Source organism: Myiozetetes cayanensis, unplaced genomic scaffold (genome assembly GCF_022539395.1).
Source record: "Myiozetetes cayanensis isolate MyiCay16 unplaced genomic scaffold, myiCay2020 scf13, whole genome shotgun sequence".
NCBI classification, from domain to species: Eukaryota; Metazoa; Chordata; class Aves; order Passeriformes; family Tyrannidae; genus Myiozetetes; species Myiozetetes cayanensis.
This window is the reverse complement of record NW_026086937.1, coordinates 9,497,413-9,518,796: the sequence shown is the minus strand read 5'-3', so window position 1 is coordinate 9,518,796 and position 21,384 is coordinate 9,497,413. Positions and strand designations below refer to the sequence as shown.

The 21,384-nt window shown below is 60.6% G+C and overlaps 4 protein-coding genes across 6 annotated transcripts; 1 reads left to right on the top strand and 3 right to left on the bottom strand.

The window, feature by feature from the left end:
* Positions 1-1,720: 1,720 nt before the first annotated feature.
* On the bottom strand, positions 1,721-4,097 carry LOC126636342 (erythroferrone-like). Its single transcript, XM_050308429.1, has 7 exons — positions 3,669-4,097; positions 3,116-3,571; positions 2,811-2,989; positions 2,609-2,717; positions 2,446-2,536; positions 2,257-2,335; positions 1,721-1,953 (listed from the first exon to the last, which is right to left on the bottom strand). The coding sequence occupies exons 1-7, from the start codon at positions 3,868-3,870 to the stop codon at positions 1,855-1,857; spliced, it is 1,215 nt and encodes a 404-aa protein (XP_050164386.1). The 5' UTR covers positions 3,871-4,097; the 3' UTR covers positions 1,721-1,854.
* Positions 4,098-4,288: 191 nt separating this feature from the next.
* Positions 4,289-8,496, bottom strand: KLHL30 (kelch like family member 30). 2 transcript variants are annotated; one of them, XM_050308412.1, is made up of 7 exons: positions 6,922-8,489; positions 6,673-6,841; positions 6,394-6,480; positions 6,015-6,170; positions 5,732-5,920; positions 5,021-5,166; positions 4,289-4,702 (listed from the first exon to the last, which is right to left on the bottom strand). In XM_050308412.1, the coding sequence occupies exons 1-7, from the start codon at positions 7,693-7,695 to the stop codon at positions 4,451-4,453; spliced, it is 1,773 nt and encodes a 590-aa protein (XP_050164369.1). In that variant the 5' UTR covers positions 7,696-8,489; the 3' UTR covers positions 4,289-4,450. The 2 variants fall into 2 exon arrangements, with proteins under 2 accessions (XP_050164369.1, XP_050164370.1); XM_050308413.1 differs by lacking the exon at positions 4,289-4,702 and having other exon boundaries at positions 5,032-5,634; positions 6,922-8,496.
* Positions 8,497-8,534: 38 nt separating this feature from the next.
* Positions 8,535-10,861, bottom strand: ESPNL (espin like). 2 transcript variants are annotated; one of them, XM_050308415.1, is made up of 4 exons: positions 10,597-10,861; positions 10,112-10,249; positions 9,825-10,022; positions 8,535-9,784 (listed from the first exon to the last, which is right to left on the bottom strand). In XM_050308415.1, exons 2-4 carry the CDS (start codon positions 10,199-10,201, stop codon positions 8,546-8,548), a joined length of 1,527 nt encoding a protein of 508 aa, XP_050164372.1. In that variant the 5' UTR covers positions 10,202-10,249; positions 10,597-10,861; the 3' UTR covers positions 8,535-8,545. The 2 variants fall into 2 exon arrangements, with proteins under 2 accessions (XP_050164372.1, XP_050164371.1); XM_050308414.1 differs by lacking the exons at positions 10,112-10,249; positions 10,597-10,861 and having other exon boundaries at positions 9,852-10,056.
* A 7,805-nt stretch (positions 10,862-18,666) lies between these two features.
* FBXL12 (F-box and leucine rich repeat protein 12) lies at positions 18,667-20,525 on the top strand. The gene is made up of 3 exons (XM_050308574.1): positions 18,667-18,758; positions 18,836-18,908; positions 19,030-20,525. The coding sequence occupies exons 1-3, from the start codon at positions 18,667-18,669 to the stop codon at positions 19,801-19,803; spliced, it is 939 nt and encodes a 312-aa protein (XP_050164531.1). The 3' UTR covers positions 19,804-20,525.
* The last annotated feature ends 859 nt before the right edge of the window (positions 20,526-21,384 follow it).

Genomic DNA, 21,384 nt, shown 5'->3' with positions numbered 1-21,384 from the left:
GAGCAATGTCAGCTTGTTCTCTGACTGTCTTCTCTTCCCCTCCCTCCTCCTACAACGCTTCTTTCCCTCCCTTTAGGAAGAATTTGGAAAGCACAGCTCCAGTTAGGATCAGAACATGCAGCATTATGGCACAACAATGGTTGTTATGGTTAATAATAATTTCTGTAAAATGTCCATTTTTCAGGGCAAGGGGGAAAAGAAAGTGCTGTGGACCAGGTCTCATCATGGCTGGGAATAGCCAGACAGTTAGAAAGGCAGGTTCAGCCCCAGCTTTAGTGGAAGTAAAAAAATTACTGGCCTGAATTTCCTGGTAGGGTGGAGTCTGCAGGAGGTTTCCTGAAAATGCACTCTCCTTGCCTCAAGTGCTCAAGCAGCATTCTGCTACTGAGAAGAGCTCCCAAGATCACCCCTCAGGGTGGCCCATGCACAAGTGGTCTGCATACAGTTCTTCTCCCTTGGAGCTGACTGAGCTTCTGTCCCCTCCCACCACTTAAATTACCCCTCTAGTTACCTCCAGCTTAATCAGCTCTTTCAGTTTTGTGTTTGAATGCACTGGACTCTTGATACCTCACGGGCACAGGACAGCTTACAGCCGGGCAAGCCCCGCTCTCGGACAGCAAGTCCTTTTGTACCTCCTCATGTGTGTGTAGTAGGAAGAGAGGCAGCTGATCAGAGTGAGGCTGCCTCGGCTTATCATGCGTGGGGACTGGGAGGTGCTGCCAGTGCCAACCTCCTCTCTGGGCAGGAGCTGCGGGGACCTCATCCCTGGCAGGAGGCTGCTGCCCACCGGATCAGCTGAGGGAGAAGCACAGCTTTGCTTTCAGATAGAAGTTGTCTTTGCCCTGAGGGAGAAGTCAGCATTCAGACTGTACAACCAGAGCTTTGCCCCTGTCCTCCCTGGATCCAAACACCCTTACCCACAAATTGCTGCAACAGCTGCTTCACGAGGCTCCTCAAGGAGACTGCAGCCTGTGGAGAAGGGCAGGCAGGGCCAGGAAAGCCCTGCTGAGCACAGTTCAGCACTAAGATGCCTCCTCCTGCCTGTGTTCATGGATCCCTGGGGGAAGGTGGGGCTGGGTGCAGCTCAGGCTCTCTTGAGGTGTTGCTGGCACAACTTGCTCAGTACTAAGTGCTACTAAGAAATCAAGCGCCCGGGTCCTTCTCGTGCAGCCCTTGCTCAGTCACGTAGCCCTGTGCCCATCTTCAGCTCAGGCAGCTATCGGGGCTGGAGCAAAGAGCGTATCTGTGCTGCCCACAGCCTGGGCCCCGTGCCACGGGCAGGGAACGCCTGGCCTGGAAAGCCACGGCACAAGAATTTGCTTTAATTGGATGTGCCGCGTTACTGGGACATTGCTTTAACGATTAGTGCGAAGGATGTTTGCTTCTGCCAGCAAACATTCACTGCTCATACACTGCAGGGCAGCTAAAGTGATCCATAATCTGGTTTGGGCTGCTAAGACATTGGGCAGGGGAGGGAAGTCCACTGAGGGCAAAAATGGAGGTGGAGGGCTTTGTCCCAGGCATGGGAGCCGAGCCCTGAGGAGAAAGCAACCATCTGCTGCCACTGTCAGCAGCATTTCCCAAGATCAGTTTCCAGGCCTAGCCTTTAGTTAAAAGTGAATGCCTTTAGGTCCTTGTCAAGCTGTTTTATTATCATCATCATCTTCTCCATGATCTTTTGTTCATCTTCAGCTGGTTCTGTAGCATGATCAGTATTGGACCAGACCACAGTTCCTGCAAGAGCAAATGATCTTCCCTGGGCTTGGTGCTGAGCAGGGGAGATGCGATGGTGGCTGGCAGAGGGAAGGGTCTGGCTGCTTCTGGCACAGGTTCAGTGCCCTGCCTGGTGCCTCTTCATACCCCCAGCAGAACGGCGCTGAAATCGGAGCCGCTTCGAACAGTGAGGGGAGAGCCTGCAGAGTTCTCCACAAAAACAGAGGCATACTGCCCGGCCTGGGGGGAGAGGGCTTAGCAGGGCTGGGATACCTCCCTTGGGTACCAGGCACAGCCTGGCAGAGCCAAGGAAAGAGCTCTCCCCTGTGCACAGCACCTGAGAGGTGGAGGAGCTGCCCCCACCCTTCTGGGAAAAGAACAGCACGAGCTTTAGGGCAGCCCAGCCACGGTCTGTGCACCAGCAGACCTCGCCCAAGTGTCCTTGGGGCTTGGAGAAGCAGACCTGATGCCCAGCCCTGAACTGGGGCTACGGAAGGCACCTTCCTGCCCAGTACTGTCCCCAGTGGTGCTGGCACTACTAACCTGCAGGTAAAGGACTCCGGTGACAGAGATGGTGAAAAGGTCACCCCTGCTCTCCAGCTGGGACGAAGTCTCCAAATTTCTGCAGAAGAGGGAGGGTGGTGCCGGGGAGAACACACCCCTCCTTTCCCAGGGCTGCTGGACTCCTTCCCCTCTCCCTGGCCCAGGGTCCCTGGCTTTGCCCTGCCATACCTGTTGTGCTGGCAGTGGGACTGCACACAGATGAGCACACGCAGGCGTGTCCCCCGGCACACCTGCCTCTTCCTCTGCGGCTCCCTGTGCACTGGGACAGAGCTGGGGGTGAGAGCCATCCCAGACCACCCTGCCAGGGCCGGGGGGCAGCCCAAGGGCTCACCAATGTGCAGCGTGGTGCTGAAGGTGTAGTACCCTGCGGTAGGGGCTGTGTACTGCCCACTGGTCAAGTTCAGCCCTGGGCCGCGGTGAAACGTCTCCTCCCTCTCAGGCTGGGACAGGGAATGGCTGGAGTTAGAGAAGGAGCCCCTGTGGCTGAGCGGGTGTCCCCGCAGACAGGGGAGAGGGACAGGCTGGGCACTAACGATGTAGAACAGCCGCAGCTCCTGTCGTGTTCTCTGCTCCACGGAGATGTCTTCGCGCGTTCGGCAGTGGAAGGCTGCTTCCACGCGATGATGGGCCCCGGCCTGGGGGCTGCGTTCTTCCTCTTCCTTACGCCCTTCCCAGGCTGTCCTCTGCTCCTTTGCCTGCTCCTTTGCCATTCCTGACCCCAAACCCCACAGCGTTAGGAAAGCACCTTAACTTTTACTGGCTCTGCGGCCCACCCTACTGTGCCTCGGCCTGCTGGCCCCCCGGCTCCCGCCCTGGCCTCCGACCCCCACCCCGGTACCTCTGAGCAGGAGCTGCAGCTCCCTCAGCAGCTCCACGGGCGCGGCGGGGGGGTCCGGGGCAGCCCCTGGCACACTGCCCTGCGCCACAGCCGGGGGCGTTTTTCCCGGAGAGCGGCCGCCCGCCGGGGCCGTGACCGCCCCCGCCCCGCCGCGGGCCCGACCGCCGCTCCCCCGCCCGGGGCTCCCGGCCAGCAGCATCCATGCCTGCCGGGGGTCCACGCCGGCCGCCCCCGGCCCTCCGCGTCCCGTCGCCGCCGCCGCCCGTCCCGCAGCTGCTCCCGGGCCCGGCGGCCGCTCCCGAGCTGCCCGTGGGGGTTCGGCGCTGGTGCCAGCGGCACAGAGGAGCGCCAGGCACAGCCCCGACAGCCGCATCCCGCCGCCGCCACCGGGTGGGCGGTCCCGGCCCCGCCTCGAGCCCGCCCCACTCCCAGGCTTTACCCTCCGGGCGTGGGGACCTCCTCGCGTTTAAAACCCCGCATGGCCGTGGGGAGCAGCGCGGGGCTCCTGAAGTGGGAGGTGCTCACCGCCCTGGGCATGTTTAACGTTTCTAAAATAGAGAACAACCGAAGGCGGGACGGCTGAACCGTCCAGCAGTGCTGGCTGTAGGCCCGGCCGACAGGGAAGCGTCGCCCATCCCTCTACCACCGGTGCCGGCAGAGACGAGGCTGGAGCAGCAGTCACCGCACCAGGAGCAGGGAGGCACTCGGGTGCTGGCTGCTTCACCATGAGCGCGGATCGCTTCCCTGGGGTGCATAGTGTGTCCTACAGGAGGGAAACCGGGATTATGCACCTCGCCACAGGCTGCTGGGCCACCTGAGGACACAAAGTATCCAAAACGTGACTTATCTCCTGTTATTCTGTGCCACAGGGCACTGGGGCGGGTCCGACGCTTAAATCTTAGCCAGCAAGGGGCTGGAGAGCTTTGGGTGTTGGGCAAGATTCCCCTGGTCCCACTTGGGTTTTTCCATGCTGGCTGTCAGTGGAATGGGGAAAGAGACCATGGCCCCCAAGCAGCAACATCAGACTTTGACGGGATGGACTACACTCTGGGAGGCCATGTAATACCCTGAAAGCTTTAGGGGTTTAGAGGGGGGAAAGGCAGTTCTAAAAAAAGCCCAACCAGCCAAACGAAAAAACAAACCACAAGCCAATAGAAGAGAGCATTAGCCAAAGCGTGTTTATAAGGAAAAGCCTTTTCCCTGCAGTGGTGAGGAAACACATTCCTGCTTCCCCAGCCAGCCTGGCAGAGGGCTTTCCATCCCCCCCTCACAGGGCTGAACAGGCTGCGAGGAAACGTGAGAAGGGAGGGTGGCTGCATAGGGCAACAGGTTCTCCTACCACCCATGGTCACCCTGGAAAGCCTCTGTCCACTTGGAGGTGTCAATGAAGATGGAGGAGGAGCTGTGGAAGAGCCAGAGGCAGGGCAGCGAGCCCTCCCGTGTCCAGAGGTCCTTGGCGCAGTCATACACCTCCATTTCTACCCGGTAGTCCCCATCCATGCCCTTCCAGTGGCCACCGGTCACAAAGAGACGGTCACCCAGTGCCACCATCCCTCCATTCTCATGGAGCACATGCAGGAGCTGCACCTGTGTTGAGGGGCAGGGTGAGATGTTCAGGGACTCCTTGCTGACCTCCCACTCCCACTGCAGAGGACATCTATCCACCAGATGTGTCTCCCTGCCCCATCCTCTCTGTGAGGTTTGGGGGCCCCTGGTGCCTAGTGCAGGAGTGATGGGGGAGCAGGGGAAGAAGGACTGGGGCATCCTCAGCTCTGCAGGAATTCATAGAGCCAAGGGATGAGTGGGCAGGAGGGAGAAGGAGTGCTGGCACCCAGGGGAAGCAGGTGAGAAAACCCTCCCCACATCCCTGGGAGGGTGAGTGAGCCTGGCCCCACATCCCACAACCTTCTGCCAGATGTTGGCCTCCGGGTTGTACACGTGGACCTTCTTGGTGTTGTCTCCAATGAGGTAGATGAGCCCGCGCAGGGTGGCGCAGCGTGGGGCCGAGAGGTACTTGGGGATGAAGGGGGATGTGATCACACTCCACAAATCTGCAAGGAGCAGGCATTAGCAGTGTGTCCCACCCTTGGCTCTTGATGCAGCTGCCAGTGACTGAAAAAAGCATCGCCGAGCCCATGGCTATTTCAGGGGGAATTTGAAAGGGAGGAGGCAGAGTAGCCAGGCAGACAGGTGCCCACAGTCCCCACCCCAGGCAAGAGTCTTGCATAAAAAATAGAGGGAATGAGGATGTGGTCTGTACTAGTGCTGCGGGATGGGGGAGAGGCTACCCAAGGAGGTGGCATTGTCACAGGGGGTTAGTTTCTTCCTAAGGCAGGCAGCCTCCCCCACCCTTATGCCCCAGAGATCCCGCACCACTGAAGCTCAGCTCCAGCCTGTGTTGGATGTCTGCGACTCAGGTCCGTGCTGCAGGCAGCCGTGCTCCTGCTGGAGCCCTGTTCCCTGTGCCGCAGCCAGCAGTGCCCCCTGTTCGCACCTGCTCGCATCCCACAGGATCACGCCTGGAAGCACAGGGGGTCAACTGCCTGGGGTGACCCCCCTCACCACCCTCTCCCCAGGACAGTGTTGGTGGGTCATGGTGGCAGAGTGCACTCTCACCTTGGACAGGGTTGTAGCACTGCAGAGTGAGCGCGTTGTACTTGACGGCACAGGAGCCCACCAGGTAGAGCTTGCCCGAGCAGCTGGCAGCTGCAAAATTGCTCACGTACTTGGGGGCTGGGCTGATGGCACACCAGCTCTTGTTGTAGGGGTCATAGCACTCCACCTCCACCACGTCCACCGTCGTCCCTGCAGGATGACGGGATGCTGCAGCCACCCCGCTGCTCTGGGCCACCCATGAACCCCCACCCTAGCAGCACCTACAGGGTCTTTGCAGCCTTACCCCCAATGACGTAGATCTCACCATTGAGGACAGCGCTGGTGTGGTTTGTCCGGGCTCTCAGCATGGAAGTGATGGGCTTCCACAGGCCGTCCCTGGGGCAGAAGCACCATGCCTGGGTTGTTGACCAGGTATCATTCTGGGACCCCCGAGAGCCACCTGGAGAGAGATAAGTCAGAGGGGCCACCGTCTCTGAGTGCAGCTGTCCCTGGGCATCTCTTGCCAGCGTCCAGATTTGCCAAAGCAGGGAGTAATTAGAGGACTTTGCTCAGAGAGGAGCCCCTGGCCCCATGCTAGTGCCTCGTGCTCACACGTTTGTCCTCTGTCATCCATCCCTGCTCCTTGAAGATGTCCACCCTGCACCAGCAGCCCTGGTACCTACCTGTGACGTACACATCGTTGTTCAGAGTCACCAGGGAAAAGCCCCATTTGTTGTAATCAGGGAAGTCAGGCAGAGCCATCCATCGCTCTGAAACCCAGCAGAGTCAAGCAATGACCTCCCAGCCAGCAATGACACTTCTTAAGCCATCCCTGTTTCAATCCCATCCTCCACCCCAACCAGTGCCCCTCCAAACTGACACTAGTTTGGCAAGAGGCGGTTTTGGGGTAGACAGAGGGTTAATTAACATGGAGAATAGTGGAGGGGGAAGTGGGCACTTACTACTTTTGGGGTTGTAGAAGGCAAAGTTCCTGGAGGCAGTTGGCATTTCCAGCTCCCTTCCCTCATCTTCTCCATCCTCTAGCACGCGGCCACCAACCACCACCAGCACCTCCTCCAGCTTCTGTGGTGGGGTTGGGGTGTTCTTCAGAGCACCAGTGTTGCTCTGCCCCTGATGCAGAGGCCAGGGCAGGACTGTCAGGCTCCTCCCTCCTGGCTCGGGGAGTGGTATTTGGGGCAGGGGATACCCACCATGGTGCGGGATCGGGCAACGAGGGCCTTGCTGGCATCTGAGTCACGGACAAGGGGCTCAGTGGCAAGTAGGTTCTGCAAGTACTGGTCAGGCAGTGAGACCAGGTGGGTCAGCTCCAGCAGCTCGGGCAGGAACTGGGCTCGGGGCCCCGGGTCGTGGCGTACCCAGCGCAGCACAGCCTCGACCAGGCTCTGTTCCTCCTGCACCTGCAGCTGGTCATTGGAGAGGTAGATGGCCAACCTCTCCTTGGAGAGCTGGAGGAACTCCTCCTGCAGAGAGACGGCTTCAAAGTTCTCCTGCAAGAAAGACCAAGCCTTGGAGGAGACCTCAGGGCAGCCATGGCTCTCACCAAACTCACAGATACCTAGGCAGTTGGTGGCGTCCATCTGCTGCCGGAGGTAGCGGCTGCAGACCTTCTGGATAGCAGGGAAGTGGAGCTGGCTGGAGGTCCGCATCAGCCCCTCCACGTTGCCTTGGTTGATGGTGACCTTCCCTGTGTAGGCGAAGTTGAGCAGCATCTCCAGCGCGCTGGGATCTACCTCCTTCAGCTCCACCCGTGCCGCGATGCTCTCCGCGAAGTCTCCGGAGAACATGGCATAGAAGTAATGGCTGCAGAGAGCCAGGACACCACGGTGGCAAGGGAACTCCTGCCCGCCCACCACCAGTGTCACATCGGCCAGTTTAGGGTTGGTGCGCATCTGCTGCAGCCCCTCCAGCACGCCCTGGGCGTGCGAAGGCAGGCAGAAGTCAAAGTCGTCCACGTTCCTCACCATGGTGCCGAGGATGGCTGCGGGGCCTGGCAGGCAGGCAGCACCCGAGCAGAGCGAGGAGAGGGTTTCCCTGCCAGGAAAAGGTGATAGCGTCTCCCTTTTCCCCTGCCCCAGCACCGACCTTGCTTTACCAGAGCCCGAGTCACGGTTAGCAGTGGTGGCAGAAGTGCTCCCCGCAGCGTCCCCACTCCCAGGCCATGTTTTCTCCTCCCCACGGCGCAGCTGCCCTGCTGGGGCTGCGACCGGCCTTTTGGGGGTGATTTGGGGTTGGGTTGAGCTCCCGCTCTCACCAGTGCTCCACAGCCCCGGCCGGCCCGCGGGAAGGAAACAGTCACCGTCCCGGCGCTGGGCAGGGACACGCCGCGCGACACGGGATTAGCCAGGAAGGGGGGCTACACGCTATTTTTAGGTGGCACCTGGACACTGCTCCCTGCTCTTAAAGGCACCGCACGGGCAGAGCCGTCGCCCATCCCGGTCGCCCCGCGGCGTTGCTGCCTTTAGTAAAATCTCCCCCTCGTGAGGGGGTCGGCTGGATACCGTGCTTGGGGGTAACCGCTCCCACTGCTGTCCCCTCCGCCCTGTCTGTAGACGGGGGTCCCCGCGATGCCCCTCCTCCCTCCCCCGGCCGGGACTGCCGGTGTAAATATAGGCCGTTATCTCACTCCGCGACGGCTGCAAACAAGCGGCGGCAGCCGGGAACCGAGATATCCGACCCGGGGAAGGGGGGAATCCAAGCGCCCCCCCGCTCAGCAGCTTTCTCCATCGCCCCGGAAAACCTCGCTCAGCTGGAAGAGAACCGAGAAGGTGTTTATTGCATCCCGCGGCCTGCACAGCACTCCGCAGCCCGCCGGCATCAGTCCTCCAGGCTGAAGATCTCGGCCTCTCTCTCCTTCCAAAAGGCGAAGCTGCGATCGATGTAGCGGCAAATCTCCTCCCCCTCCTCCCTGGCCTCCCCCGGCCGCCGGGCCGGGCTCTGCGAGGACCCGAAGTACCGTGCCTTGATGTCGTCGAAGCTGTCGCGCCAGCTGCGCCTCCCAGCCGCGATCTCGTCGGTGACGGCGCGGTGGAAGGCGCGCACCGCCCGCCAGCCGTGCCGTCCCAGCTGCTCGAACACCTCGAAGCAGAGCAGGTGGCGGCCGCGGCGCTCTTCGGGGGGCAGCTCCTGCTCCAAGATGCGGAAATAGCCCAGCATGAACATCTCCAGCGACAAGCTCTCGTACTCGGCCGGGCCGCCCCCCGCCGCCGCCACGAACTGCTCTGGTGACAGCAGGGCACGGACGGGGGGCGGCGGCGGCGGGCGGCGGGAGGCGACGTCCCGCCAGGCGCTCAGGAGCCTCTGAATGGCCACCCGCTGCCGCTCCAGGCGGGCCGCCCCCCTCGGCCCACTCCCCGCCTTCTCCCGAGGGTCCCCGGCGGCGGGCTGGGGAGGCGCGTACGCGGAGCGTCTCCAGTGGCTCAGGAAGAGCATCACGATCCGTTCCTTCCTCAGGCTGCCGCACACCGGCCCCGGCCCCAGCCCCGAGCCGCCGCCGTCAGAAAACGCCTCCTCGCAGCTAATACCCGAGTCGCTTGCGGCCTCCGTCTCGCCGCCCCCGGCCGGCGGGGCCCCCGCCGCCCCCCAGGCGGGCTCGAAGGCGCCGCGCAAGCTGCGGACGCAGACTCCACATTGCCGGATCTCCCGCTGTGCCAGGCTGCCCGCCGGCTCCCGGCACTGTCCGTCGGCGGCAAGGGGAGCGGGGTCAGCTGTAGGGGCGGCGGCGACAGCGCGGGACCCCCACACCCCCTCGGCGTGGCCCAGCAGCGCGGCCAGGCTGCTGACGGCGCCGGCCAGGCGGCCGCACCAGAGGGGCAGGGGCTGCCCGGGGGCGGGCGGGGGGCTGCGGATGGAGATGCTGAGCAGCGGGCCGGGCAAGAGGGCGCGTAGCTCCCGCGCCAGGCGCCGCAGCTCGCTCTGGTACACCTCGCCGCGTCGCCGCAGCCGCAGGCTCTCCACCGCCCTCTCCAGCTGATGCAGGTCCGCCTCGGTCAGCAGCTCCCCGAAGGGACCCAGCATGGCTTGGTGGGAGGGCGAGAAGCTCCAGGAGCTCGCATCCTGCGGAGACGCGCGGTTAGCGACCCCTCACCGCCCGCACCCCCTTCCCGCCCCGCGCCCCTCCTACCTGCCCTCCCGCCGTCTCGTCCCGCAGTCGGGCCCGCAGCCGCCGCACCATCACCTGCCGCTTCCACTCAGGGATGAGCCGGCCCCGCTCGTCGTGCGTGGGCACAAGGGAGTCCACGTCCCCCTCCGCAGGGTCCGGCCCGGGGGGCCCCGCTGTCCCAGCCACCCCGTCCTGCGCGGGTTAGAGTCACGGGGGGCTCGAAGGACTAAACGGCGGCCGAGAGGAGGAGCTGGGGGCCGCGGACCGAGCCAGCGACCTACCGGGTGGGCGAGGAAGGGCTCTGGGATCCTGGCCCGCTGCGAGGGCTTGCGCAACTTCAGCTCCGCCGGCACCAACCTGCTGGGCTCCATCCCCCGCAGGGCCGAGTGGCTGCTGGGAGCAGAGGCACTGGCCTCCTCCTGCGGGAGGGCAGCAAAGGGGACGTGGGCCCCAACATTCCCAGGGCCCCCCAGGCGTGAGCAGCTGATGGGTGACCCAACACATCACCCCACTTCTTGAGGGGAACCCTTCCCAGGGTAGACCCACAGGTGGGTCTGCTTCCTTCAGAGAAGAAGCTGAGGAGTCCCCACTGCCCCCTTTCCCCCAGGGATGCACTGCAACACCCCTGCAGCCAAGGGCCAAGCACAGGGCCACCTCATGGCCACCAACCCTTCTCCCGACATCCCATACCACCAGCCTACCCTCCCACTCCCTGGGCTGGCATTCTCTGGGGACATGCCCACTGCTCCAGCCCCTGGGGTCTTACCTGCTGTGTGGGGCTGAACTGGCCGCTGGGGACCCCTGCCGAGGTTAGGGAGCCTGGTCCTGCCTGCCCTGCCCTGCTCAGGGAACACCCAAAGGTGGGTGCAGCTGCACCCCCAAAGTCCCTGTGTGTGGAGGAATGAGCAATACGGGGTGGGAGGGGAGGCCAGAGTGGTAGGGCAGCCCTGGAGAGGGCAGGGGCCAGGGATGCAGTGCTGGGGCAGGGCACAGAGGCACTGAGCGTTGTATTAATATTTGATGGGGCATCGAGTGGCAGCACCGGGGCTCGGGGGGTGGAACTGGCAGTGTTCCTGGAGATAATGGCTCGGTGACTTGGCTCCAAGCCTGGTCCTGCTCCTGGGCTGATAGAGAATGGCTGAGGCTGGGGACAGAGAGGAAGCCTTTTGCATTGGCTGGCACTGAGGGCAGGTTCTGGCAGTGGGTGGGTGATCTTCAGCAGAAGGACCTGCTGTACCGCTACCCGGGCATCTGTTACAGACATTGAGCCATGTTTGTGTTCTTCCCCTCTACCGCCATCCATTATATATGGCCAGGACAGACTTGTGGGGCTCACTTACATGTGAGAAATTTAATCGAGGGGCTGGAATAAAATCAAGAGGCAGCAGATCACAGCCTATAAACATGGATGGGCTGGCAAGGATCCATTACAGATTCAGCCTCTCAATCCCTCCCTGGCTTCAGTGCAGGCTGACACTTGGCTGTTACGGGCAGATGAGCCTATGCCATCAAGCAATAGACCTGGAGTACCAGCACAGGTTATACTTCACTGTAAGAGGGGGAATTTGCTGAAGGCCTTTTGACTAGTGGCTATGCCAGAGCTACCTCCCCAGCCTGAAGAGCTTCCCCCAGGATCACAGCCCTCCACAGTGCAGGGGTGTGAAGGACCATGAGAGCAGAGGGGAAGGTCTGCCCCAAACCTTCATCTCAGCCTCCTTCCTGACCATGATCCTCAGGAGAGCAGACAGTGCCTCCTTCGGAATCTCCTAAAAGAGTTCCAGGAGATTTTCCCTTTTCCTGTTCCCTTCCCCTTTCTTTTACTCTTTACTTTTGTGTTCCTTTTCCATTCCTTTTTCCCTTTCCATTCCTGTAGGGATAACCAAACTAGCACAGAAGCTACCGGGAATGGGCCCCCTCCTCCAGTTAAACATATACATTCCTCCCTCTACAGCAGTTCTTCAGGCATATACCACTCTCTTTGCAAGTTCCCACAGCTGCAACTCCCTCTCCCACAGCTCCCACTCCCCCAGCCCTGCAGCAATGAGCAAAGGAGCAGAAGAAACCAGCTGAGGCTCGAGTAGGAACAAGGTGGGGTTTTAATTCAGAGGTCCCACAGAGGCTCCGGTTCAAAGGAGATGAAGAGCAGGCGGCGCACATGGTCCTCCGAGGCCAGCTCTTCCTCCCGCATTCAGACCGCTGGCGAGAAGGCAGAGGAGCAGGCCCAGCACCGACCCCTGGCCTACAGCCCTCACGCTCAGCCGCCATCTTGGCTTCACGCCGCTGACCCCCGCCCTCTGCTCCCAGACCCGCAGCAGCAACAGTTCAAAGGACTTCTTCTCAGGCAGATACCATGTGCACGGTTTGGCCTTCCCCAGGCCTCCTCTCTCCAAACCCATGCCAAATGTCTGGGTGATCAGTTCTTGGCCCCTCTTCAATAACAGCAGCTCTGGAATAAAAGGTAGCATCTGTTGAATTGTTTGCCTCTTCTTCCCCTTTTCCTGAAGATACCATTGGAGCACTACACACTGAGACCACCTCTCCTAATCGTTTTGTGCCCTCTGCAAAGAGATGGAGGTTACTCAGGGAGAATCTCCAGTGCCAGGCACCTCCAGGGCCCCACTGCTGCTGCTGCCATCCCGCCGCCTGCGGGACACCCCGGGGCAGTACCAGGACATCCCTGGGCACCACTGGGATCCCCTCAGATAGCACTGGTGCAGCCCTGGGACTCCTGGCTGCGGCAGCCCCAAGAGACCCCCCCGATCGCCCCTTCCCAGCCACAGGCCACCACCCGGGAGTGGGGCAGATGGGAGCACAAGCCTTCCAGCTCCAAAGCACGGCCCGCCCGTGCTCTCCAGACTGGCCCAGCCCAGGCCGGCCAAGCCCAGGGGCCATGGGTGAGGAGGCGGCAGGGATGGGAAGTCGGCGCTGCTGGGGGAGCCCCTGCAAGGAGGGACCGGAACAGCTCCGGGCTTCTTCAGAGGAGAACCCCTAAATAGGAGTCCCAGCCCGGCTGGGGCCGCTTCTCCCACAGGCAGAGCAGGCAGGTGCCCCCCCTGGCCGGCGACTGTGCCAGGGCTGAGCCAGCCCGGAGAGCCTCCCCAGGGATCGCAGCCCTCCGCAGCACAGCACAGGGGTGCTCAGGGCCAGGAGAGCAGAGGAGGATTTGCCCCAAGCCTCCATCTCAGCCTCTTTCCTGGTCCTGGCCCTCGGAAAAGAACACACTGAACCGTTTGGGATCTGCTCAAGGAGTCTCAGGGGACTTTCCCTTTTGTCTTAGTCTTCTGGGCTGCATCCCCATGGGGATGAGCAAAGCAGCCCAGAACAACCAGGAATCGCCCCTCTCCCCTCTTCCAACATCTACATTCCTCTCCCTCTCCTGGTTCTTCAACCGTATCCCCACCCTCTCCTACAGCTCCCACTCCCCCAGCCCTGCAGCAATGAGCAAACGAGCAGAAGAATCCAGCAGAGGCTCGTGTAGGAATAATGGGGGGTTTTATTTCAGAGGTCCCACGGAGCCTCCGGTTCAAAGGGGATGAAGGGCAGGCGGCGCACATGGTCCCCCGAGGCCAGCTCTTCCTCCCGCACCCTGTGCAGCCGCTCTTCCAGCTCCAGCCGCACACGGCGCAGGGGCACGGGGGGACTCTGCTCCCTATCCCCGTCGGAGAATCTCCGGCGACGGCGACCTCCAGCACCCCGCTGCTGCTCCTCCTGCCGCCGCTGCTCCTCCTGCCGCCGCTGCTGCTCCTGCCGCCAGCGCAGCACGAAGGGATGCAGGGGGCGACGGCGGCGACGTGGGGCCAGCCCGGCACGGCCGTCCTGCCCCTGCAGCAGGCGGATGGCCCCGATGGGCTCCCGGCAGAGCGGGCAGGGGGCAGCGGCGGCGGCCCGGCCCTGGATGCAGGCATGGCAGAAGACGTGCCCGCAGGGCTCCACGGCAGCGGGGCTTTCGAGGACACCCAGGCAGAGCAGGCAGCTCCCGGCGGCTCCTGGCGCTGCTGCCTCATGCCTGGCCTCCTCCATGGCTGCTCCAGCCCTCGAGTCTTCGCAGCTGCTGCTGGTACTTGGTGGCTGCTGCTGCAAGGACTCAAGGGCTTGGCTTCCTCTGGCAGCACTCGGAGCCCCCTCGTCCACTGCGGGACTCGGAGGCTCCTCGGCTGCTGGTGGCACTCAGAGGCTCCTCGGTCCCTGTCGAGACTCAGAGCCTCCTCAGTCACTCTCCACTCACTGTGGCTCCTTGGCCACTGGCGGCTCACACTCTGGCGTGCGGTGGCAGTACTCGACGGCTCGGGTGCTGCCCGCAGACCTCGTCTGTGTGCTGCTGCCAGTGCCCAGCGCTGTCTTTTTTCTCTGCTGCAGGTGATGTCACAGGGGCCATTGTGACTCCGGTGACATCCCAGAGCTCCCAGGGGCACGCTCAGGGCGCAGCCACGAGCTCCCCCGTCCAGTCCACACACACAGAGCCTGTGACACAAAGCCCACCCGGCAGCGGGCTGCACACCCCGGCGTTTGCCCAGCTCCCTTCCAGCACGGTCCCTGCTGCTGCTGGGCTTGTGCCAGCATCACACTCAGCAGGACCAACTCTGCAGAGCTGCTTTCCAGAGTGTGTCCTGCTGCCTGGAGCCCTTGCTCCCCAGGGGAAGGACTCTGCTTCTGCCTGGGTTGAACTTCCGCAGGCTCCGTCAGCCCCTTTCTCCAGCCTGTCGATGTCCCTGTGGGTGCAGTGTCATCCTCTGGTGTCTCAGCAGCTCCTGCCCATGGGGGATCCCCAGCAAACTTGCTGAGGGTGCCCCGGGCCCCATCATTCAGGCCGCTGGCGAGAAGGCAGAGGAGCAGGCCCAGCACCGCCCCCTGGCCTACAGCCCTCACGCTCAGCCGCCATCTTGGCTTCACGCCGCTGACCCCCGCCCTCTGCTCCCAGACCCGCAGCAGCAACAGTTCAAAGGACTTCTTCTCAGGCAGATACCATGTGCACAGTTTGGCCTTCCCCAAGCCTCCTCTCTCCAAACTCATGCCAAATGTCTGGGTGATCATTTCTCGGCCCCCAATGAGCCTTTTCCTCTTCAATAACAGCAGCTCTGGAATAAAAGGTAGCATCTGTTGAATTGTTTGCCTCTCCTTCCCCTTTTCCTGAAGATACCATTGGAGCACTACACACTGAGACCACCTCTCCTAATTGTTTTGTGCCCTCTGCAAAGAGATGGAGGTTACTCAGGGGAGAATCTCCAGTGCCAGGCACCTCCAGGGCCCCACTGCTGCTGCTGCCATCCCGCCGCCTGCGGGACACCCCGGGGCAGTACCAGGACATCCCTGGGCACCACTGGGATCCCCTCAGATAGCACTGGTGCAGCCCTGGGACTCCTGGCTGTGGCAGCCCCGAGGGACCCCCCCCTCCATGATCGCCCCTTCCCAGCCACAGGCCACCACCCGGGAGTGGGGCAGACGGGAGCACAAGCCTTCCAGCTCCAAAGCACGGCCCGCCCGTGCTCTCCAGACTGGCCCAGCCCAGGCCGGCCAAGCCCAGGGACCACGTGCGAGGAGGCGGCAGGGATGGGAAGTTGGCGCTGCTGGGGGAGCCCCTGCAAGGAGGGACCGGAACAGCTCCGGGCTTCTTCAGAGGAGAACCCCTAAATAGGAGTCCCAGCCCGGCTGGGGCCGCTTCTCCCTCAGGCAGAGCAGGCAGGTGCCACCCCTGGCCGGCGACTGTGCCAGGGCTGAGCCAGCCCGGAGAGCCTCCCCAGGGATCGCAGCCCTCCGCAGCACAGCACAGGGGTGCGCACGGCCAGGAGAGCAGAGGAGGATTTGCCCCAAGCCTCCATCTCAGCCTCTTTCCTGGCCCTGGCCCTCGGAAGAGAACACACTGACCCGTTTGGGATGTGCTCAAGGAGTCTCAGGGGACTTTCCCTTTTGTCTTAGTCTTCTGGGCTGCATCCCCATGGGGATGAGCAAAGCAGCCCAGAACAACCAGGAATCGCCCCTCTCCCCTCTTCCAACATTATATTCCTCCCCCTCTCCTGGTTCTTTAACCGTATCCCACCCTCTCCTACAGCTCCCACTCCCCCAGCCCTGCAGCAATGAGCAAAGGAGCAGAAGAATCCAGCAGAGGCTCGGGTAGGAATAACGGGGGGTTTATTTCAGAGGTCCCACGGAGCCTCCGGTTCAAAGGGGATGAAGGGCAGGCGGCGCACATGGTCCCCCGAGGCCAGCTCTTCCTCCCGCACCCTGTGCAGCCGCTCTTCCAGCTCCAGCCGCACACGGCGCAGGGGCACGGGGGGACTCTGCTCCCTATCCCCATCGGAGAATCTCCGGCGACGGCGACCTCCAGCACCCCGCTGCTGCTCCTCCTGCCGCCGCTGCTCCTCCTGCCGCCGCTGCTGCTCCTGCCGCCAGCGCAGCACGAAGGGATGCAGGGGGCGACGGCGGCGACGTGGGGCCAGCCCGGCACGGCCGTCCTGCCCCTGCAGCAGGCGGATGGCCCCGATGGGCTCCCGGCAGAGCGGGCAGGGGGCAGCGGCGGCGGCCCGGCCCTGGATGCAGGCATGGCAGAAGACGTGCCCGCAGGGCTCCACGGCAGCGGGGCTTTCGAGGACACCCAGGCAGAGCAGGCAGCTCCCGGCGGCTCCTGGCGCTGCTGCCTCATGCCTGGCCTCCTCCATTGCTGCTCCAGCCCTCGAGTCTTCGCAGCTGCTGCTGGTACTTGGTGGCTGCTGCTGCAAGGACTCAAGGGCTTGGCTTCCTCTGGCAGCACTCGGAGCCCCCTCGTCCACTGCGGGACTCGGAGGCTCCTCGGCTGCTGGTGGCACTCAGAGGCTCCTCGGTCCCTGTCGAGACTCAGAGCCTCCTCAGTCACTCTCCACTGTCTGTGGCTCCTTGGCCACTGGCGGCTCACAGTCTGGCGTGCGGTGGCAGTACTCGACGGCTCGGGTGCTGCCCGCAGACCTCGTCTGTGTGCTGCTGCCAGTGCCCAGCGCTGCCTTTTTTCTCTGCTGCAGGTGATGTCACAGGGGCCATTGTGACTCCGGTGACATCCCAGAGCTCCCAGGGGCACGCTCAGGGCGCAGCCACGAGCTCCCCCGTCCAGTCCACACACACAGAGCCTGTGACACAAAGCCCACCCGGCAGCGGGCTGCACACCCCGGCGTTTGCCCAGCTCCCTTCCAGCACGGTCCCTGTTGCTGCTGGGCTTGTGCCAGCATCACACTCAGCAGGACCAACTCTGCAGAGCTGCTTTCCAGAGTGTGTCCTGCTGCCTGGAGCCCTTGCTCCCCAGGGGAAGGACTCTGCTTCTGCCTGGGTTGAACTTCCGCAGGCTCCGTCAGCCCCTTTCTCCAGCCTGTCGAGGTCCCTGTGGGTGCAGTGTCATCCTCTGGTGTCTCAGCAGCTCCTGCCCACGGGGGATCCCCAGCAAACTTGCTGAGGGCACCCCGGGCCCCATCATTCAGGCCGCTGGCGAGAAGGCAGAGGAGCAGGCCCAGCACCGACCCCTGGCCTACAGCCCTCACGCTCAGCCGCCATCTTGGCTTCACGCCGCTGACCCCCGCCCTCTGCTCCCAGACCCGCAGCAGCAACAGTTCAAAGGACTTCTTCTCAGGCAGATACCATGTGCACAGTTTGGCCTTCCCCAAGCCTCCTCTCTCCAAACCCATGCCAAATGTCTGGGTGATCATTTCTCGGCCCCAGTGAGCCCCAGTCTGGGCACTACTGGCATCCCCTGGGGTTGCACCCCTGAGATCCTTGCTCTGGTTCTCTCTGAGGTATCACCATTATGTCCCCTTCCCAGCTTCATGGCATCAGCTGTGATTTGGAAGACAGGAGTACAAGCCCTCCAGCCCCAAATCTGGAAGGACTCAAAGGCTTGCAAGTCCATACTTTGCGTCCCATCATCTTGCCTCAGTTGGTGCAGGCCATCTGCAAATTTTCATCAACGCTAGAAAAGCATCATAGCATGATTGCCTCGGTTGATTTCATCCTTCACCTGTGCCTTGTGAAACTTAGTTTTGTCTCTGACTCCATCTGAAACATGAACAATTCCTGTGGATGCAACAGGAGCAAACATCTGGATATGCAGCAGCTGTTGGGAGTGTGAGAAAAAAGAGTGACAGGTATAACTAGGAAGTAGTTTTAAGAAGCATTTTGGAATATGTGCATATAAACCTTTATCCGCTGAGCCTTTCAAGAAGGAGATAACATTGCATTGAAATCATACACCACAGTCATGAAAAAGAAGAGAAATGAGTTGGATGTTGGTCACCCTATTTTGTCTTATCAGTATACGCTTTTCTCCTGAGCTAGTGAGACCTTATCAGGAACATAAACAACTTCCAGCTTTTCTCCAAAACTAAATGTGATTCCATTATGCCCCAACTCTTGATCAAGGCATACATCACAGAAACTTTGAGAGTCATTACAGAACTTGAAGGTGACTGTGCAGAGCTGAATTGGAAGCCAGGAAGTGCACACAGCAAGTAACGTCAAGGGGAGTTCACAGCAAACAGTGTGCTTGACAACACCACCGAGGACAGGCACAGACCTGACCTCTCTGAATAATAAAGGCGCCTTTGTGAAACAGGTCTTGGATGCCTGCAAAACCCTCCCGCTCTGGTAGGTAGCCCAGAGGTCCGAGTGCGAGAAGTGGCCATCTGCTGCTAAGGGCATCTCCCAGGAAGTGGGAGGCCCAGTTCCAGATCTGCTGTTTCCCAGACTCGGAGAGGTGCCCCTGCTCCGCCCTGGCCGTCCCCCGCCGGGGGTGCCCGCAGTGCCCGCAGTGCCCGCGGCGGCCCCGGCAGTGACGGGGGGCCCCGCAACGGCCGCGCCGGGGCTGTTGTTGGGAACGGCCAAGATGGCGGAGGCGGCGCGGCCGCTCCTGCCCGACTCGGTGCTGCTGCAGGTCCTAGCGCTGCTGCCGCTGCAGGACCGGCTGCGAGCGGCCAGGTGGGGCCCCCCGGCGCCGGCACCGGCCGCCTCCCGCCGCCTCGCCCCGGCGCTGACGGCTGGTCGCCTCCCCGCAGGGTCTGCCGGCGGTGGCAACAGCTGGCGCAGGACCGAGCGGTCTGGACACATGTGGACCTGAGTCCTCACCGGGTACGGGCCGCCCGTCCCACCGCTGTGGGCAGGAGCTGAGGGGAGCGGGGGGATCACCCACCGCGGGCAGGGGTGTCCCTCCCCGGCCCGCCCCCTGCAGACAGGCCCTTTCCCCCCGCAGATCAGCCGCCGCACCCTGTGGCACCTGGTCCGCCACCGCCTCCCCGACAGCCTGTGCACCCTGCGGATGCGGGGCACGCCCCGCTCCCTCGGCAAGCAGCGGCTCCTCTCCCCGGCACTGCTGGCTGCCCTCCGGAAGCACTGTCCGCAGCTCCATCGCCTGTGCCTGACCGAGACAGACCTGCGCCACGTCCCTTATGAGAGCATCCCCTCTTCTGTCACCACACTGGAGCTGAACCTCTGCGACATTCCCGATGCCTGGTTCTGCGTCTCCCCTTTGGTGCCACCACCACAGGTACAACACCTCGCTATCCACAGCATTCCCACCTTTTCTGACCATCATCTTCTTGACATTTCCTCACAGAACCAACTGAAGACACTGAGCCTTTGTGGCACTTACCGCATCACTGATACGGGAATCCAAGCAGCAGCTCCACACCTGGAAGAGCTAGAACGCCTCATTCTCCGCCACTGCATCATCGGTGATGCTGCCATGGTATTCATTGGGCGCCACATGAAGCAGCTCCGCTACCTGGAAATCAGCAATGCCTACTTCCTGACAAACAGGGGCCTGGTTTCTATTGCAACACTGGAGCACCTGGAGACCCTGTGCCTCGACCTTTACGATTTGGTCTCCCTTGGTACTGTTATTGCTTTGTTGCAAGTGCTGCCTCGCCTGAACCACCTCAAATTAGGCGGAACTTGCTTTGAAGATGAAGTCCTCCATAAAATTCAGGAGAATTTTCCACATTGTGCCATATCTCACACTCCTTGACAACCTGAAATATTATCCTTCCTTACTACACTTGAAGTGCTTCTTTTTTACATAAAGCCTGATTTCCTCTACATAGTTTTGGGGCAGAATTCTCATTGGCCTTAAAACATTAAGTTTTTCATGTAAATACGTTAAGAAGCTTGTCACATAAATAAGTTTGTTAAGAAATTTTTTATAGGGTTTCTCCATCCTTGTTTTCCATGGATTGGAGGAATAGGAAAGCTGGGAAGTACACTGAGTCTTTGGGAACCCCACTGACCAAACACTGGCTGGGGGAATAACTAGTTTAAGCTCTGTCTTCTCTTTCTCCACTGCTGAGGATCAGACACCAGCTTAAGGAGGGCAGAATTAAAGAAGCAAAGTGAGTTTCCCTCCCACCACTGAAAAAACAGATCTGGCAGCCAAAAACTCATGAATTCCAGTTCCTTCCCCTTTCCTTCAAATTCAGATCTTCAAGTCAGTCCCCGGACAGGTTTTGGTCCTGGGGGTTCTTGAACACCTGGTCCTGAGAGCCAGGCATTCCGTTTGCCCATGGGCATTGCTGTGCCTGCCATTACCTCTGGGTTTTGCTGGGAACATCCATGTTTCCTCATCACCTTTAATTGTCTATGTTCTCTTTCTCTTCTTTCTCCTTTCCCCCCCTGCCCCCTCAATATCCTAACTCCAGAGAAGTGGCCAAATGTTATTATGTTGTTATTCCTAATTTTTATTCTATATTTTAAGCAAATACTGTATTAGAAAAAAAAATAAAGCTTTTAACTTTAATTTCAATGTTTGTTTGTAGGATGGCTTCTTTGGTTTTTTTAACCTGGTTCTGTATCTCTCCTGTCCCTTAGGACAGCCCCCTTGCAATTCTGTAGGAAGCAGAGCAGGATGAACTAATGCCTCAGCTAAGCTTTTCTGCCCTGTTTTCACCCCAAACACCCCCTGCCCTCCATTCAGCTGCAGCTCATGCAATAAACTGTTGGGTTTCAGACGGATCTGGATGGCAGTGACGCTCTCTGTGGTGAAATCCTCATTGCTGTTGCCTGGCCTTTGTGCCCTGGTCTCTTTTCTGTTCCACTCTCAGAATAGCTTCAGGGCAAATACCCAATGGTAAAACACCCAGCTCTGCTTTGGAAAGCATCCCAAGGCTGCTGGCTTAATAACTACCGCTCTGTGTTTATCCCAGACACGAAGATTAACACTGGTGGAATTAGCCTCATTAAAACCTCCAACGCTCTCTGTCCCAGTGCTCTCTGGGCACGGGGAGGGACAGTGCAACAGGAAAAGGGAAAATGAAAAACAGTAAAAATCTGTCAGTCAGGCACAGTCAAGGCATAGTGAGATGTGGCAAGAACCTCAGTGTCCTCCCAATCTTTGCAGCAAGATCTTTGTGATCCTGATGGCACAACAATGGAATTTAATATCCCACAGTCCCAACTTGCCAATTTTTCATCATCCAACTGGGAGCAGCAATTACAAAGTGGGGTGTTTTAGGTTTGGAAGCGGCAGGGGAGCTGTAAATATCTGACGACCAGAGTCAAATTAGGGGAATAAAGGCCTGAAAGGATCTGGAATCAGCAGTTCTGATTCTGCTCA

Excerpts from the sequence above, each read along its gene's own strand:
- FBXL12 (XM_050308574.1), top strand. The coding sequence starts at position 18,667 with ATGGCGGAGGCGGCGCGGCCGCTCCTGCCCGACTCGGTGCTGCTGCAG. Across the intron at positions 18,759-18,835 it reads GACCGGCTGCGAGCGGCCAG|GGTCTGCCGGCGGTGGCAAC; the intron begins GTGGGGCCCCCC and ends GCCTCCCCGCAG. Across the intron at positions 18,909-19,029 it reads TGGACCTGAGTCCTCACCGG|ATCAGCCGCCGCACCCTGTG; the intron begins GTACGGGCCGCC and ends TTCCCCCCGCAG.
- LOC126636342 (XM_050308429.1), bottom strand. The coding sequence starts at position 3,870 with ATGCACCCCAGGGAAGCGATCCGCGCTCATGGTGAAGCAGCCAGCACC. Across the intron at positions 2,718-2,810 it reads AGCTGCGGCTGTTCTACATC|CCTGAGAGGGAGGAGACGTT; the intron begins GTTAGTGCCCAG and ends TCCCTGTCCCAG. Across the intron at positions 1,954-2,256 it reads CCGGAGTCCTTTACCTGCAG|GCCGGGCAGTATGCCTCTGT; the intron begins GTTAGTAGTGCC and ends CTCTCCCCCCAG.
- KLHL30 (XM_050308412.1), bottom strand. The coding sequence starts at position 7,695 with ATGGTGAGGAACGTGGACGACTTTGACTTCTGCCTGCCTTCGCACGCC. Across the intron at positions 6,842-6,921 it reads TTGCCCGATCCCGCACCATG|GGGCAGAGCAACACTGGTGC; the intron begins GTGGGTATCCCC and ends CCTCTGCATCAG. Across the intron at positions 5,921-6,014 it reads TGAGATCTACGTCATTGGGG|GGACGACGGTGGACGTGGTG; the intron begins GTAAGGCTGCAA and ends GTCATCCTGCAG.
- ESPNL (XM_050308415.1), bottom strand. The coding sequence starts at position 10,201 with ATGGAGCCCAGCAGGTTGGTGCCGGCGGAGCTGAAGTTGCGCAAGCCC. Across the intron at positions 10,023-10,111 it reads AGCCCTTCCTCGCCCACCCG|GACGGGGTGGCTGGGACAGC; the intron begins GTAGGTCGCTGG and ends TAACCCGCGCAG. Across the intron at positions 9,785-9,824 it reads GGGCGCGGGGCGGGAAGGGG|GATGCGAGCTCCTGGAGCTT; the intron begins GTGCGGGCGGTG and ends GCGTCTCCGCAG.